Source organism: Blennius ocellaris (assembly GCF_963422515.1).
Source record: "Blennius ocellaris genome assembly, chromosome: 24".
NCBI lineage: Eukaryota > Metazoa > Chordata > Actinopteri > Blenniiformes > Blenniidae > Blennius > Blennius ocellaris.
In genome coordinates this window covers 4,068,683-4,082,949 of record NC_137673.1, presented here as the reverse complement: position 1 = coordinate 4,082,949, position 14,267 = coordinate 4,068,683, and the positions used below count along the sequence as shown (strand labels likewise).

General features: G+C 44.8%; 1 protein-coding gene across 1 annotated transcript; it reads right to left on the bottom strand.

The window, feature by feature from the left end:
* Positions 1-186: 186 nt before the first annotated feature.
* Positions 187-12,731, bottom strand: LOC308147366 (rho guanine nucleotide exchange factor 7-like). The gene is made up of 21 exons (XM_080519486.1): positions 12,368-12,731; positions 11,130-11,213; positions 7,898-7,982; positions 7,545-7,675; positions 7,259-7,472; positions 6,407-6,498; positions 5,200-5,294; positions 5,003-5,098; positions 4,531-4,653; positions 4,274-4,412; positions 4,140-4,199; positions 3,861-4,007; positions 3,689-3,775; positions 3,517-3,595; positions 3,284-3,414; positions 2,965-3,189; positions 2,739-2,832; positions 2,529-2,618; positions 1,517-1,613; positions 1,317-1,371; positions 187-1,161 (listed from the first exon to the last, which is right to left on the bottom strand). Exons 1-21 carry the CDS (start codon positions 12,530-12,532, stop codon positions 1,039-1,041), a joined length of 2,412 nt encoding a protein of 803 aa, XP_080375612.1. The 5' UTR covers positions 12,533-12,731; the 3' UTR covers positions 187-1,038.
* Positions 12,732-14,267: the final 1,536 nt, after the last annotated feature.

Below are 14,267 nucleotides of genomic sequence, written 5' to 3'. Positions count from 1 at the left end.
CCAAAGGAATACAATGTTTTTATAATACTGTGGACAATTAAAAGTATTTCCTTACATTTTAAATTCAGTCAGCATTCCCTAATTATTTCTGAAATTGAGATTATCGTGATGTGTTTAAATTGCAGATATATAAATGAAATTCATGTTCGATTCAACGTTTTATTCAGAGACAAACAGGTGAAATAAATAGAGGTCATGATTGTTGTCAGAGTAACGACTGCAGCCATTGTCAGCACTGCAACATCTGAGCACACAACACATTTACATCAGTCAGTTAAATAGATAAATTATAGCTATTGACTGACATCCCGGATTACACAGCTCACACGAGTGTGTTGTTCTTTCAGCAATTGAGTAATTTGCAGGTGCAGGATAGGGGTTTTCTCACCTCGTGGCACATCTAACTGAGACTTATGTTGATTTTCTATACAAATCATCTTGCGTGGATTCGACCAGGTTGTATAGAAAAGACCAAGTGTTACAAATCAAAGTCAGAGTAAAAACACTAATATAAAAAATAAGACACCGTTTCACAGTAAGTTGTGATCTTGACATAATAAAAAAATAAACAAAAAAAAAAAAACAGTTTTCCAGACGTGTATTGCTTTGCCTTTGGTCCTAACATGGAGAGATCATGGAGTTATCCCACTGCTGTTGTCAATTGATGAAATGCAGACAGGGTGTGGTGTGTCTCTGAAATGACTCACACTCCAAGTCGAACTTCATGCAACAGGACAATCATAGATGAACACAAAGGGGATGGGAGAAATTAAAAGACATGACAGGAAGTGATGAAATTGTGCCGATCGTGACCGTTATGGCTTCAGGTTTTTTTTGGTCAGTTGTCCTGGTTTCGCTGAGGAATGCTGGGCTGGTCCACGGTTTGGCACACAGGTCACGGTGAAGGTCAAAAGCGATCGGAATGGATGACTGGCGGTGTGAAGTATTGGCAGCTTCGTGTGAAACGACACTTGGTTATTTGGTCTTTTTCAGAGTCAGACAGTGTTGTCATCTGGGATGATGTGACGTGCAACGGCCTCAGAGGTTGGTCTCATCCCATGTCGGGTCGTTCATGTTCTTCAACACTCTCCTGATGATCCTCTCCAGCTCCTTTCTCGCCCGCTGCTCCTCCTCCAGCGTCCTCTTCATCCTCTTGTTGTCCTGTCAGGAGAACAAATGGCGCAAACTGTAATAATTGACTTGCAGAGTGGACAATCATATCACAATAAGGCCCACAAATCCATCTTGGTACCTGAAAACAGCTGAATTTGAATGATTAAATAGAGGAAATCTGGTGAGGAATAATGAAAACAGACCTGCTTGAGCTCCTGAACTTCATCTTTGAGACTGTACACGGTGTCCACCAGACTTCTGCAGAAACAGAAGTTAATATTATAACTTAAACACAACCAACAACCTTGATCGCTTACTTCCATTAGTTCTTTAGTTCTCTTTAAAATTACTGTATGATTCTAATGCACTGAACTTATGGTGCACTACGATTATAATACATCACCTCTCCTCCACTACAGTCTGTCCGTTGCTCCTGGTTTCCTCCACAATGATCTTCTCCTCCTCTGGGAACAGCATCTGGACGTCCTTCCTGCTGGAGCCTGGCCACACACCACCACATCGACAGTTATTAACACACAATCTACGTGAAGCACAAAACAAACGCATGCAGTTCACACATTACACACACCAGACAATTTCCCAATTCATTTATGAGAATGAACACACACACACACAAAGACAGTGCATACCTCGGGGAACACACACACACACACACACACACACACACACACACACACACACACACACACACACACACACACACACACACACACACACACACACACACACACACACACACACACACACACACACACACACACACACACACACACACACACACACACACACACACACACGAAATGAAAGGATTTGTTGGAAATGAGGCTGTAAACTGACTGCTTTGCTTTCATGCTCGTGGTTTGTGAAACCGGTGTCTTACGAGAAAACGAGGCAGTCCTGTAACTATGGGCAGTCCAGACACTGTCATAATCCGAGTCCTCTGATTGGTCAGAACATGTCAGGTTGCCAGGGAAACCAGCAACATTGAGGCTGGTGTCAGCGAGCACGTGGTTGTGCATGAGGTCAGTTCCTTGCCAGGCTTTGGAGAACCAGCAATAAATAATGTTTGGAGAGGAGAGGGGGTGCAAATCATATTTGGGACGGGATGAGAGGTTTAAACCAACGATTGAGAAGGAGTGGGCAGTAAAGGAAAAAAGAAGAAGAAATAAGAATAAAGAAAAACAAACCACAGCATGTTAATGGAATAAAGTGATAATTGGAAGGATGAGGAAAGCCGAGGAGTCAGCGTGAGACATAGAAAGAAGAGGAGAGAGGAAAAACATCGTTAGAGCCGAGGAAAGCAGAAACCGGTTAGCGAATAGATGGGTGGGCAGGATGTGTGTATGATGAGCTCACACACACACACACACACATGCACACACAAGTGTACTCACTTGAATTGAGGGTTTGTCGCGTCTTGGCACTGGTACAATAGGCTTCAATTACTTTGAGGATCTGAGCATCCTCTTCTAGAGCTGCAGTACCTAACAGACAAGGACAGACTCATTAGGACATGATCGACGGGAAACAGCCAACAGTTTTCACCTCTGATCATGTCAGGGAACTCATCCAGCAGATTAACCTGCTGCTGTGTTGTAACTCACTCTTTCTGGCAGTGAAATCCTCCTCCGACGGTTTCCGCTCCGGTTTCCTCTTTGGGAGCAGCTTCTTCATGTTCTTTGGACTCTTACTCATATCCTTCAAAGACACATAATTCAGACGGACACAGTTTTTAGTTTGTGGTCAACAGGGGATGACGCAGTGGAGAAGGTGCCGTGGTTAAGTACGATAAGAAGTAGAATTCCTTTGAAGCAGCTCAACATAAAGTACCTCCTTGTAGCAGAGGGCAGCTGAAGGCCGGAGTGGAGGCGCAGGGCGGAGGCAGCTCAAACTCCAGGGTTTGGGAGTACTTGGGGGCTCCAGGGGGGCCCACATGGGGCTGCTATTGACCCCTATCCCGTATGAGGAGGGGTGAGGAAGAGTGTGGTAGGCACTGCCATTGCTTCCTCCCCGAGACTCGGAGTGTCTGGAGGGAGTGAAGGGGTGAGAGGGCAGCTGAAGGGGCAAGACAGACCGCAGAGGAGTGAGGATGGCGAAAGGTCACCGCAGGAAAAGGCAACATGATGAGAGTGGAAAGGTGGAGACCCACCGTGTGACACACGGACGGAGGCCTGTGTGTGTGTGCACCCTGGTTGTGTGTGTGTTTGGTGAGGAGGTCGAGCCAGTCCTGCAGGTTGTGCTGACTGCTACAAGCCACCTGCATCCGCTCGCACTGTCCACCTGTGCAGCAACACGGGTTTCAAAGTACAGACAAATACACATCGCATAAGCACACAAATAATACCTGAGGTTTCATGAATTCCAATTAGAGCGTGAGCTGACCGGATATTTCAAAAGCATTCTTCAAATTTTCTCCGTCTTCTAGTCTGGAGATGAGCATTCCTGATAACGGCACTTTCCCCTTCAAGCACGGAGGGAAGCACAGCGTTACAGCAACACAATACAAACCACTCGTTTAATAACGAAGAGCAAGCGAGAGAGAGCTGAATGGTACCTGGTAGATGAATCCGCTCATTCTGAGGCTGGCGGAGAGCAGCAGCAGGGTGTGAGGGAAGAGGACAAGGTAGCGTTCGTTCGCCTCCTGAAAGACAGAATCATTTTGAGGACGTCACTTGTTCCGGGACACTCTAAACTGCTGAGGCAGGTTGTTTCTATGGTGGTCGCACCTGACAGTTCTGTGTGACGACCATGGCCTGGGACATGTGCAGAACCGGACCGAGGGACCGGATATCTTCTCCCTCCCAGTTTCTAATTGGCTCGGATAAAATCTGCAGCTCCAGGTCTTTCTTCTTCCTCACCTCCTGACACTGAGCCTGAACGCACACAGAGGCAAGCATATGTGCACAACATACACACACTAAAAATAGTCTCATTGAATGCTTCAATAAATCGTATTTAAATCAAATCTTGAAAGTAATAATCTGATTGAGGGAAGGGAGTCTTACTGCCAGGTTCTTAAAAGCTGCCATGGAAGTGTGAAGGTCCGCTCTGTCGGGATGCTGCTCCTAAAACACACAGAAGGTATTTAAAATGAGCCTGTTGGTACACTGTTGTCATTTACACCAGCACCCAGCCATACCTCCATGTGTCTGTCCAGCTCTTTCAGCAGTGTTGGGTATCTCTCCAGTCTGGTGAAGGGTTTACTCAGACTCGTGGTCAGGGTCAAGATCCCAGGATTGGAAGCCCCTTTGGACTCCATGTATTCCCCCAACTCCTCACTGTCATGGAATTCAAGAGCTTTATTGCTGCATGCACAGCAGATAAATATTGAGCAAGGAATAAAACAGGTAGACATGCGTGCATTTGGTTAAAATGCATGCACGCACCGTTTTGTACCTGTGTTGTGTGAGTACACCAACAGCAGAGGGGTGACTGGAGCAGTAGGCCACATAGATGATCTTCATCTGGGGCATGAGATTGAGGAAGAATCCGCCGATCCTCTGCTGGTTCTCAGGGAGTCTATGAGGAGCACCACAACATTGTATTGGGGAAAAAGATGAAAAACAAGGAATATAATAGCTAGAATGGCAGAAATCATCATTAAATAATATTTGTTGCAGACGCCTGATGACTGTTGGACTGAAACCACTTGTAAGTCACTAATCCATTCCACTAGATGTCACTGTTGGTACAGAAACAGGATACATGGACATGCAGGTTTGAATAGCTTGAAGAAGCTCTATTGTTAGCGACACGGGATGTTGATGAAGGAAATGTCTGTGGTGATGGTGCACATGTCAAAGAATCAAAGGACAAAGGCTGAAAAGAAACGATACAATCATTTAGTTATTGTTTCGTATGAACCGACTTTGTGTGCTCCTCCAACGACTGCACCAACATCTGCTGGAACGTGGATATCTCCTCCAGATTTCCCTGAATGTGACTGATGTCCACACTGCTGAGTCTGCAAAACAGAGGAGGAGGAGGAGGAGGGAAGGGAGCATATTGAAACTCTGATGTGATGTTCCCTTCGACTGCAAAATCAAAGTGTAAAAATAACTCCACCTGTCCGTGGGATGGAGGGAGCGAAGGTAAGACCCCAGCAGACTCTGCAGCTCCCGTGAATATTCGCTCTCTGCTTCCAGGATGTTCTGCAGGACCTGACAGAGTGGAGAGGAGAAAAGCAGATGTTTACAGCCGTTCGTAGGTGAGGACTTGAGTCCTTCTCACCAACTGAGCTTCCGAGCGGTCAGACAAAGAAACCACACAAGTGAAAATATGAAAGCTGGCAGGTGGAAATGAGTCTACGGGGGGGGGCTTTTTCAATGGGAGATGTATTTTGTAATAAGCTAATGGAGGAACTTATCAAGCCCCTCTGGGAGCTGTAAGGCTGGCTCTGGCTCTCCCAGGCTCTCAATGCACACGGGCTAATTGACTAATGGCATCACGACATCACAGAGACCAGATGAATGAGGTTTCTGCTAATGAATTGAACGTTGGACGAGTAAAGCCCGTCTCCAGTCAGGTTTGACGACATAACAGTGGAGTCGTATTATTTAATGGCGCCGTGGAGGAAGCCAACGTTTTGAAACAAAGGCAAAATCCGCAAAGCCCAGCCCTTCTCCGACTGCTTCAGGGGACATTTTTAGAAAACTTTTATCTCCTTTTATCCGCCGTCCTCTCGGGGAACACTCTCCACTGCAGTCTCTGACTCGGGTGCCTCCGACCAGCGACGGACCGTCGAGAGACTCTGTGGCAGCTTGCTGCATTATTAAAACACACGCAAACACTCACACCGACAGCAGCCGACCCCGGGGCAAGGCTGCCCCAGAAACCACTGGAATGGAAGGAATAACCTACATTACATGTGCTGCACTCCCTGGCACACAGACGACACACACAGGGGTGCTCGGCTGCCTCATGCCTACACACACACACACACACACACACACACACACACACACACACACACACACACACACACACACACACACACACACACACACACACACACACACACACACACACACACACACACACACACACACACACACACACACACACACACACACACACACACACGGACCACTGCACACTCATTATCAGACTCGTGGATGAAAACTAATTGATCGTGACGAGGTTTGCTCCAGCAGATGAGATGGAAAGCAAACAATAACATTGTTTCTCGCTACTGGAACACTCAAATTTGATGAGAAGCTTTCATGATAAATAATAGTTGTTATAGTTTAGAGTTCCTTAAGATGATGCTCACCACATTGTAGTAGGTTTTACTGATGATGCTGGTGTCAAAGCCTTTGGGGGGACTTTTCAGTGTCCCACACTTGGGCTTGTCTGTCGTTTTATCTGAAGACAGAAAAAGTGAGCCGATTTGATGAGATGCTATTGTCTTTGGCTTGGTTATCAACACAATCGCAGAGTAACATTGTGAAACACTTCCCCACTGAAGCGTGTGTGAATTTGTTATATTAAAAAGGATTTAAAATGACCCGAGGCCTATTCGAACCACATGAGAGGCTAAATGCATGGGACGCTGGAAAAGGAGCAAAAATCAAAAGGCATCAAACATTGAAGCTGGAAAACCTTTCTCAATTCCACAGCAGGACCTGGAATAAATCTCATTATGTGCATGGAAATCGTGTCCATTACAGCGTGCAGGACAAGATTTAATTAAATGTTATAAGTGAGTGACTCAACAAAGTCACTTCACTGTCATGGCTGCCGTCACCCACATTTAGTGTCGTTCCTTTGCTGGCATTAGAACAGCAGTTGTTTTCTGCTTTGGGCTGTAAGTCAGGAAGCTGCTTTTTAAACAGCAGCCCTGGAACTTCCCGTCTTTGTTGTGCTTGTGAAACGCTCTTCCTCGCTTCCTGTCTATTCTCCTCCGAAAGCAGCACTGCGGACGTGAACAATCTAATAAGGCCGGGCAGACGTGACTCGGACAAGGACACGCCGTAAACAGCTTGGATGAAACGAATGAAATTACAGAGAGGAGAAAAAAAAAATACATTTAAACAATGATCTTATTATTTTGATACTATAAAGCAACGATCCAGGACAAGCAAAAACAAAATGCTACACACGAATCCGTAAAAGCTCCACCCACCACTTCCTTTCAGCTCCCGGACGTAGTTACTGGGGAACCAGCCCGACCTGCCGTTCAGCGAGCCCTCCCACCAGCCCCCGTCCTCCTGCCTGCTCACGCTGATGACGTCCCCCTTGGCGAAAGAGAGCTCGTCCTCATTGGTCTGCTGGAAGGGAAAGCGTGCCTTGAACAGACACTGGCCGCCGCCGCCGCCGCCGCCGCCCTCCGACATGTCCTGAGAACGGAGAGCAGACAGGAGTCGTACGCCTCCATGGATCTCGGGGGGGCCGTGGAGACTGACACTCACCAGGCTGCGGTACTGAGGCTGCAGGAGTTTAGAGGAGCGGCACTGAGTGTTCAAAGAGTCAAACGACTTGATCCTTGACGACGAGGGGTGCGGCACACAAACGGCGTCTCCAGGATCACCGATGTCGGCAACTGCAACCAGTCACACCTTCCTTAAACTCACGAAATGTCCCAAACACATGACGCGAAAATACGGCCAATCAACGTACACACACGCACTACGAGCAACTTAGAATCAGCGAGGAAAGCATGTTTTAGGACCGCAGGAGAAAAGTCTCTCAGGCTCAGTTAAGACATGCGACTGCCACATGGACAGGGTGGTGAGACAACAAGATGAACACATGACGGCCTCACCTTCAGTCGCTTTGTTCAGGGCAACCAGGCAGTTTAACACCTTGGTGAAGTTCAGGGCCTGCAGCAGGTCGTTGACCTCAAAGGGCTTGAAGACAAAACAAACAAACAAACAACATAGATATTAGCATAGCAATGGTGCCTGGAAACGCTAAACACAAAGCCGGGCTTCCAGGAAAAGCAGTGCTTGTATCTCACACAATGCGATAGCTTGACGCTTTAGTTTACTCACTGCAGAGGCAGATTGTGATGACGTACGGCAGCCGCTTGAAAAAAGAACGGTGTGAGGAACCTGGGTTTGGTTATTTGGTGAGGGGTTTACTGCTCGTTCTGACTGCAGTCTGGAGCAGGATTACTTAAAGTCTGAGCCCCCCCCCTCTGTAATCTCCCCATCACACATGGACACTCACAGCGACAACGGACAGGCGTCTGAAGCTCCTAATCTTGTGTGTGCAACACAAAGCCTGGATTCTTTGCTCTGGGAGTGTGAAGGACGGGCGATCAGAGGACGTGAAAGTCGAGCGCACTTGGTTTGATTCATACACGCAGACTGATTAGTAGTCACATCAGTTAATGCACACGTTCACCTTTCCGTCTGGCACCGGGCCGACGCACAAACTCGGTCTGCTTCGTGCGCTCCTGCAGCAGAACTGCACCATGTGAACTTTCACTGGAGGTACACAACGCAGCCTATCAATGGAAATGATCAATAATCAAAGATGACGATCACCAGCGAAGAAAAAAAACCATCTGCAGAAGGATCTTGATCGTTACTGATGGAGTGAACTGCATTTGACATAGAACGAGTGACCGACATCCTGGATTTTCATTCTTCTTGTTAATGAAATGGATAAAATGAAAATAAATGGCGATGCAATGCCGGCAGCAGTAACTCTGATAGAAAAATAAGTGACAGTAATAAATTCCCTTAACTTGTCCGGAACGAAGCAGTGGCCATGAGATACACACAAACACATACAGCATGCTCAAAACAAAGCCTGCGATTGGTCCAACAGCTTACCTGATCACAGGGCGCGCTTGAGTCACCGCTGCAGTACCGGCGTCTAAACGCCACAAATCAATATCCACTCTGATTAAAGTTGACCAACGGCGGGGGGGGGTTGACTCATGGCGGTGACTGTAATCTGATTAATTGTGTAGTTCTCATCAATTGTGGTCGGTGTCGCTCTGACGCTTGTCGCCCAGTCTGTGACGGCTGCAGCCTGACTCGCCCTCTGTGCGTCCCGACGACCGTCTGGAAGGGTCGCCCGGTCGCAGCGCTCGCAATGGAGAGCTTGGCTCCCAGCAGCGCGGCTGACGCGCTTCTGCTCAACCTGATTGGAAAGTCCGCTGGCCGGCCCGGCGCGCCGCATTACATCAGCGCACTCCTCCGCGCTCCCTCGTTTCATTTAGTCAAACTCCCTCCATCGCTCATTTACCGAGGAATCGGGAGCCAAGCTCCTCCGTCACGACTGCGGCTCGAGTCCAGAGCCAAATCTGCTCCTTTCCGTCAGGATCATGTGGGTTTTCCACAGACCTGATCAATAAGTGTATGTTGTGTGTGTTGATCGTCGCTCCCCGTGGGGAAGGATCTAACTTGGCTCGACCTCATTCATTAAACATTCACGGTGCTGATGAAAAAAAAAGTCAGAGAAAAGTGGATTTAATAACTGGCCGAAGGTCCTATGGTGGCAATAAGCTGAAGCCAGCTCTTCCTGTGGCTCCTGATCGGAGCGGCGCAACATCACAGAGCAATATTGTCGGAAGGTAATAGCTCTCTGAGCTCACATCAGCTCTGTTGGATTCGGTTCTGGGTTTTCATCGGCTCGCTCAAAAAAGTGGATTTTCTTTGTATTGCACTTATTCTGTCATGGATTTACGTACATTTTTTGCCCTGTTCTGTTAGCGTCTTTAGCGAACATTAAAGATCGCTGTATAGATAAACGTCTCAAACAACCCTGCCCTGTGTGAAAGTTGACCATTCTGTGCAATCTGAAGCCGAGGCCCATTAGTGCATCTACTCCACCCACTTAAAAACCACCGCCAAACGTAAAAAGTGTGCCCAGGCTTATCTCTGCACTTGTTTCCATAACTACAACCATAGCAGCAGGCAGTCAGACAGAAACACAACCCTGCAGCTTCACATACGTCCACTGAGAACAGACTGAGAGGAGCCCATCTTGGGCAGCACTGAATGTGTTAGTCTGCCTCGTTTAACAACTGAAACCTGCGTAAAGACAACAGCTTGAAGGTTTTCACCACGAGAGGAGAGGATCGCTTTTTGCAACTTTCCCATTATCTTTCATCAATTTAATGACATTACATCACCACTGCTTTTGATTGTTTGAATAGAAATCAATAAATGTGCATAAAAATAAATATTAAGTGTTGCTTAAACACAAAATATGTATCAAAAAACATAATAGATTTTGCAGTTTAGATTACATGAAAGGAAAAATACCAATTGATACTTATTTCTAACAAAGAAAACATGTTCAATAAAAGAACATTGTTCTCCTATTACATTATCCAAGTACAATCAGATCAGGAGAAATACTGTTTTAACAGCAGTAGTGATGCTCGGTTTGGTTACAGCCATTACGAAAGAGTGTGTTTGAAATAGACTTTCCACCAATATTGGAAAGAAACCAACAACTACTGACAGAAACCAATACCACTGCACACATTAAAAGATTAAAAAAAACTGAAATGAAACTGAAGTATATCTAAACTCTAAAACCAGAAATATGTGTTGTGGTGCATCAAAATAGATTATGAAACGATTTATCAGCTGAAATATCATATATATTCAAATATTCTAATTGTAAAATAGAAACTCTACATGTTAAGAAGTGCAACCAAATATCTTTACCATGCATTAATGTCTGCATGCTTTACAGTGTTTACATGTCTGTTATTGCCTCTTCTGGCTGATTGTGAAGAAGTATAGGGTAATAATGCACAGCTACAGACGCATTTCTATTTAAGCTTCTGATGAACCCTTAGGAATAAGAGGATAAAGACGTCACTCATAATTTAAGGTATAAATAAGTTTTAGACGGGGTTTAAGCAGCAAGTACGAAAGTGTTGGTATAGATCAGACTGATTTAGCGGCTCTATGGTGTAAAAGGTGATTTAATAAATGCATTATTGAGGCGTGTGTGTGTGTGTGTGTGTGTGTGTGTGTGTGTGTGTGTGTGTGTGTGTGTGTGTGTGTGTGTGTGTGTGTACTCACCTCTACACCGAAAGCCCCGCAGCCTTTAATAAACTCGCCAATGTTCCGTTGACTGTCGCTGTCGCTCCTCGGCTCCTGGACAAACTGAACACCAAAAGTCACCAAATTACATCCAAACAGTCATTTTGAAACCAGATAAAGTCCTGATTGTGGATGTTTTGCCAGTTTTTGGAGAGAAAACAAGCTTTTATTCCCCAGGCGTTGTTGGTGCACTTGACACTTGCTGTTTTACGATGTCAAGCTCGCTGCAATTACTTTTCCGGTTTCACCTTTCAAAATAAAGCTAAAGCCGATTAATTGCCAATTGTGATTAAAAAAAAACAACTTAAACTTTAGTTGTTTTTGTACAGCACATTTTTTTGGCCAATAAATTTCCAGGTCACTCTTTAAAAAAATTGCCTTCTGTGAGAAAAATTAAAAAAATGTTCATAGTTCAACCATCGCCCGGAGGAAACGCGCACACACACGGAAAGAACATGCAGAATTAACACACAATGGCCCGGGTGGGGACTCGAACCCACAACTTTCACGCTGTGAGGCGTGAAAGTTGTTGCTCTTCATATTTAACATCATCAAAATCAAAATCACACATTTTTCTTTGGGGCAAAACAAATTGGCAATCTGTACGGAATTTCAACACAGATTTGTAAACACATTTATTTGGGGAAGAAGTAGTACAGAAATGATCAGTAGCTGACTCCACTCTGTGGACTGTTTACAACTATCAAAAAATTATTTTTTTTAAATCTGAGGAAATGTATTATCAATCGGAGTAACAGGCTTATTTTAAACGTGAGAACATTTGAATGGAGCTAAATCTGTAATGATGATGATGGTAAAGATAATAATACAATCTCGTCGTGCTTTTATTCTGATGCCCTCCCACACTGTGAGACTTTGAGCAGGTTCTACAATCTGATAAGCCTCAGGAGGATGTGACGCGCACAGGTTCATGGTCCATTGTTTATAAGTGCGGGCGCGTGCACGAGAGGGGATATTTACTCCACAGCAACACGTTTCATTAAGAATCAAGTCACTTTGTATTATGATTCAAACAAAAGTAAGCAGATGAAACGAAAATAGATTTTTTTTTTTTTAAATCATGAACATTAATGAAAAATGTCATTTACTGTGTGATGACGGGCATACATTTTACTCGAAGCAAATAAATGAGGAAAAACAAACTTGAGCTATGTGTCGTCTACTTGAGGTGTGTTTTAATTCGTGCATACACTGACTTTGTCCAGCGTCCCGGGTCGCAGCCGCTCCAGCAGCCTGCACAGCACCGCTCCATCCTGCAGGGACGTCTGCAGGAAAGCCTCCGGATCCGAGATGCTCTTCTTGGGGGAGTCCAGGACCCCCAGCGTGATGAGCCACGTAACCGTCTGCTCGGCGGAATTCATTTCTCAAAAAAAAAAAAAAAAGAAAACACACTGAAACGACACCGTGCCTCCCCCTTCTGTTTCTTTTTGCTTTGTTTTTCCCCTCCACAGCTAATTAAGTCATTCCAACCAGATGATCCGGGCTCGAGCCTGTCGATGTTTTCCAGCTCAGGCAGGAGAAAAAAACATCCAAGTGGAAGTGAGGAATAAGCTTCTTCCTTCCTTTCAATAGATTTGCATTCTCTCTCTCTTTCTCTCTCTCTCCTCTGGGAAGAGGATGTTGGCTTCACCTTTGCTCCTGCACAACTGGAGCAGAGAGCATCACCACTGTCAAGACAACTGCAGCAGCAACACACCACTTCCTCTTAGAGGTTTCACACTAAAGCACCGCCCACACTGCCTCAACCTCAACATGCAGAAAATCTCTAAGAATCACTCCGTGGTGTTGATCTTTACAGTAATACGTGTTGGAGTGAGTTAAATGAATAAAGTGTATACTGTAAATGAGCTGCCAGTAGAGGAAAGGCTATAATTTTGAAGGGAAAGGCATTTTACTTCCGCCTTCAGAGCGCGTGCCCGGGATGAAGATGACAGCTTCTCATGCAGGACTGTCCCATTGATGAACTGCAGACTCTCAACAATGTATAAAAACACATGTGTGATTTAATTCACATTTAAAGATTAACAAAGTGATTCTGATAATAAAAAACAACAAAAAGCCCCATTCATCAAGTGTTATAGTCCTTGAAATATTTTCAGTTGTTCTTCATTTAAAGCCACAGTTATTGCAATTAACGTCGCGTTGGGAGCGTGTTTCATAAAAAAAAAAAAAAAAAAAAATAATAATAATATATGAATCAGGTAAAAGTATCTTTGTCAGTTGACAAGGTGTAAATAGAATCCAGCTGTAGTCCAGATTACAGTTGCATGGAGAGAGTAACTCCACATGCAGGCATCAGTTTGCTAATGTACTTTATTCAATGAACCATAACTGTGGTGTTAAGTCGATCTCTTCCTGTCACGGAGGCCTGGGACATTATTAATGCATCGACTGGGAAAACCTTTTATCGTCAGATGTGTGAACTGAAGCTTTGCCCCCCCCTGTTGGGCAGTTTAGCTCAGATATTCCCCATAAACTGCACAAAGTTAGGAATTTCTTCCCTTTTTTGGTGGTTTCTGTTTTGTTTTAATTCCGAACAAGCGAAAGGCAAATCAAGAAACAAGGCCACGTAAGGACTAAAATAGAACAAAGCCCCAAATATTAAAAAAATATTTAAAAAAAACAACTTTTTAGACTAAATGTCCTCCTAAAAGGTGTAGAGAGATGTTTAAACTTATGTAGCACAAATATTAACAAATATTTAATATTGACAATCCATTCTGAATTTAACATGCATTTTCCTTTTAGTTTGGAGGAGCAGCTTTATATTATGAATGTGCCCATTTAAAGCTATTTGTACATTTACCACGTTCTCCAATGTGGAAAAAGATTTTTTTGAGTTTGGAGCATATCCGGAGAAATGCATGTTGCCATGTGAGAATGGTTTAGTCTGCTTGTGCCCTCAGAAGTGTCGAGTGTTCACAATATCAGACCCACAAAGTGCAAAATACAACAATACACTTTTTGCTTTTACCATCTGAAATCTCGTCCTGTCTTATTGTTTTCCCCCACTGAAGATGTGTCAAAAATGTCTTTGCCTCGACAAACATGCAATTCAAGTCTGAGCTGTGTTCACAGGTTAGTGTGAAATATTGA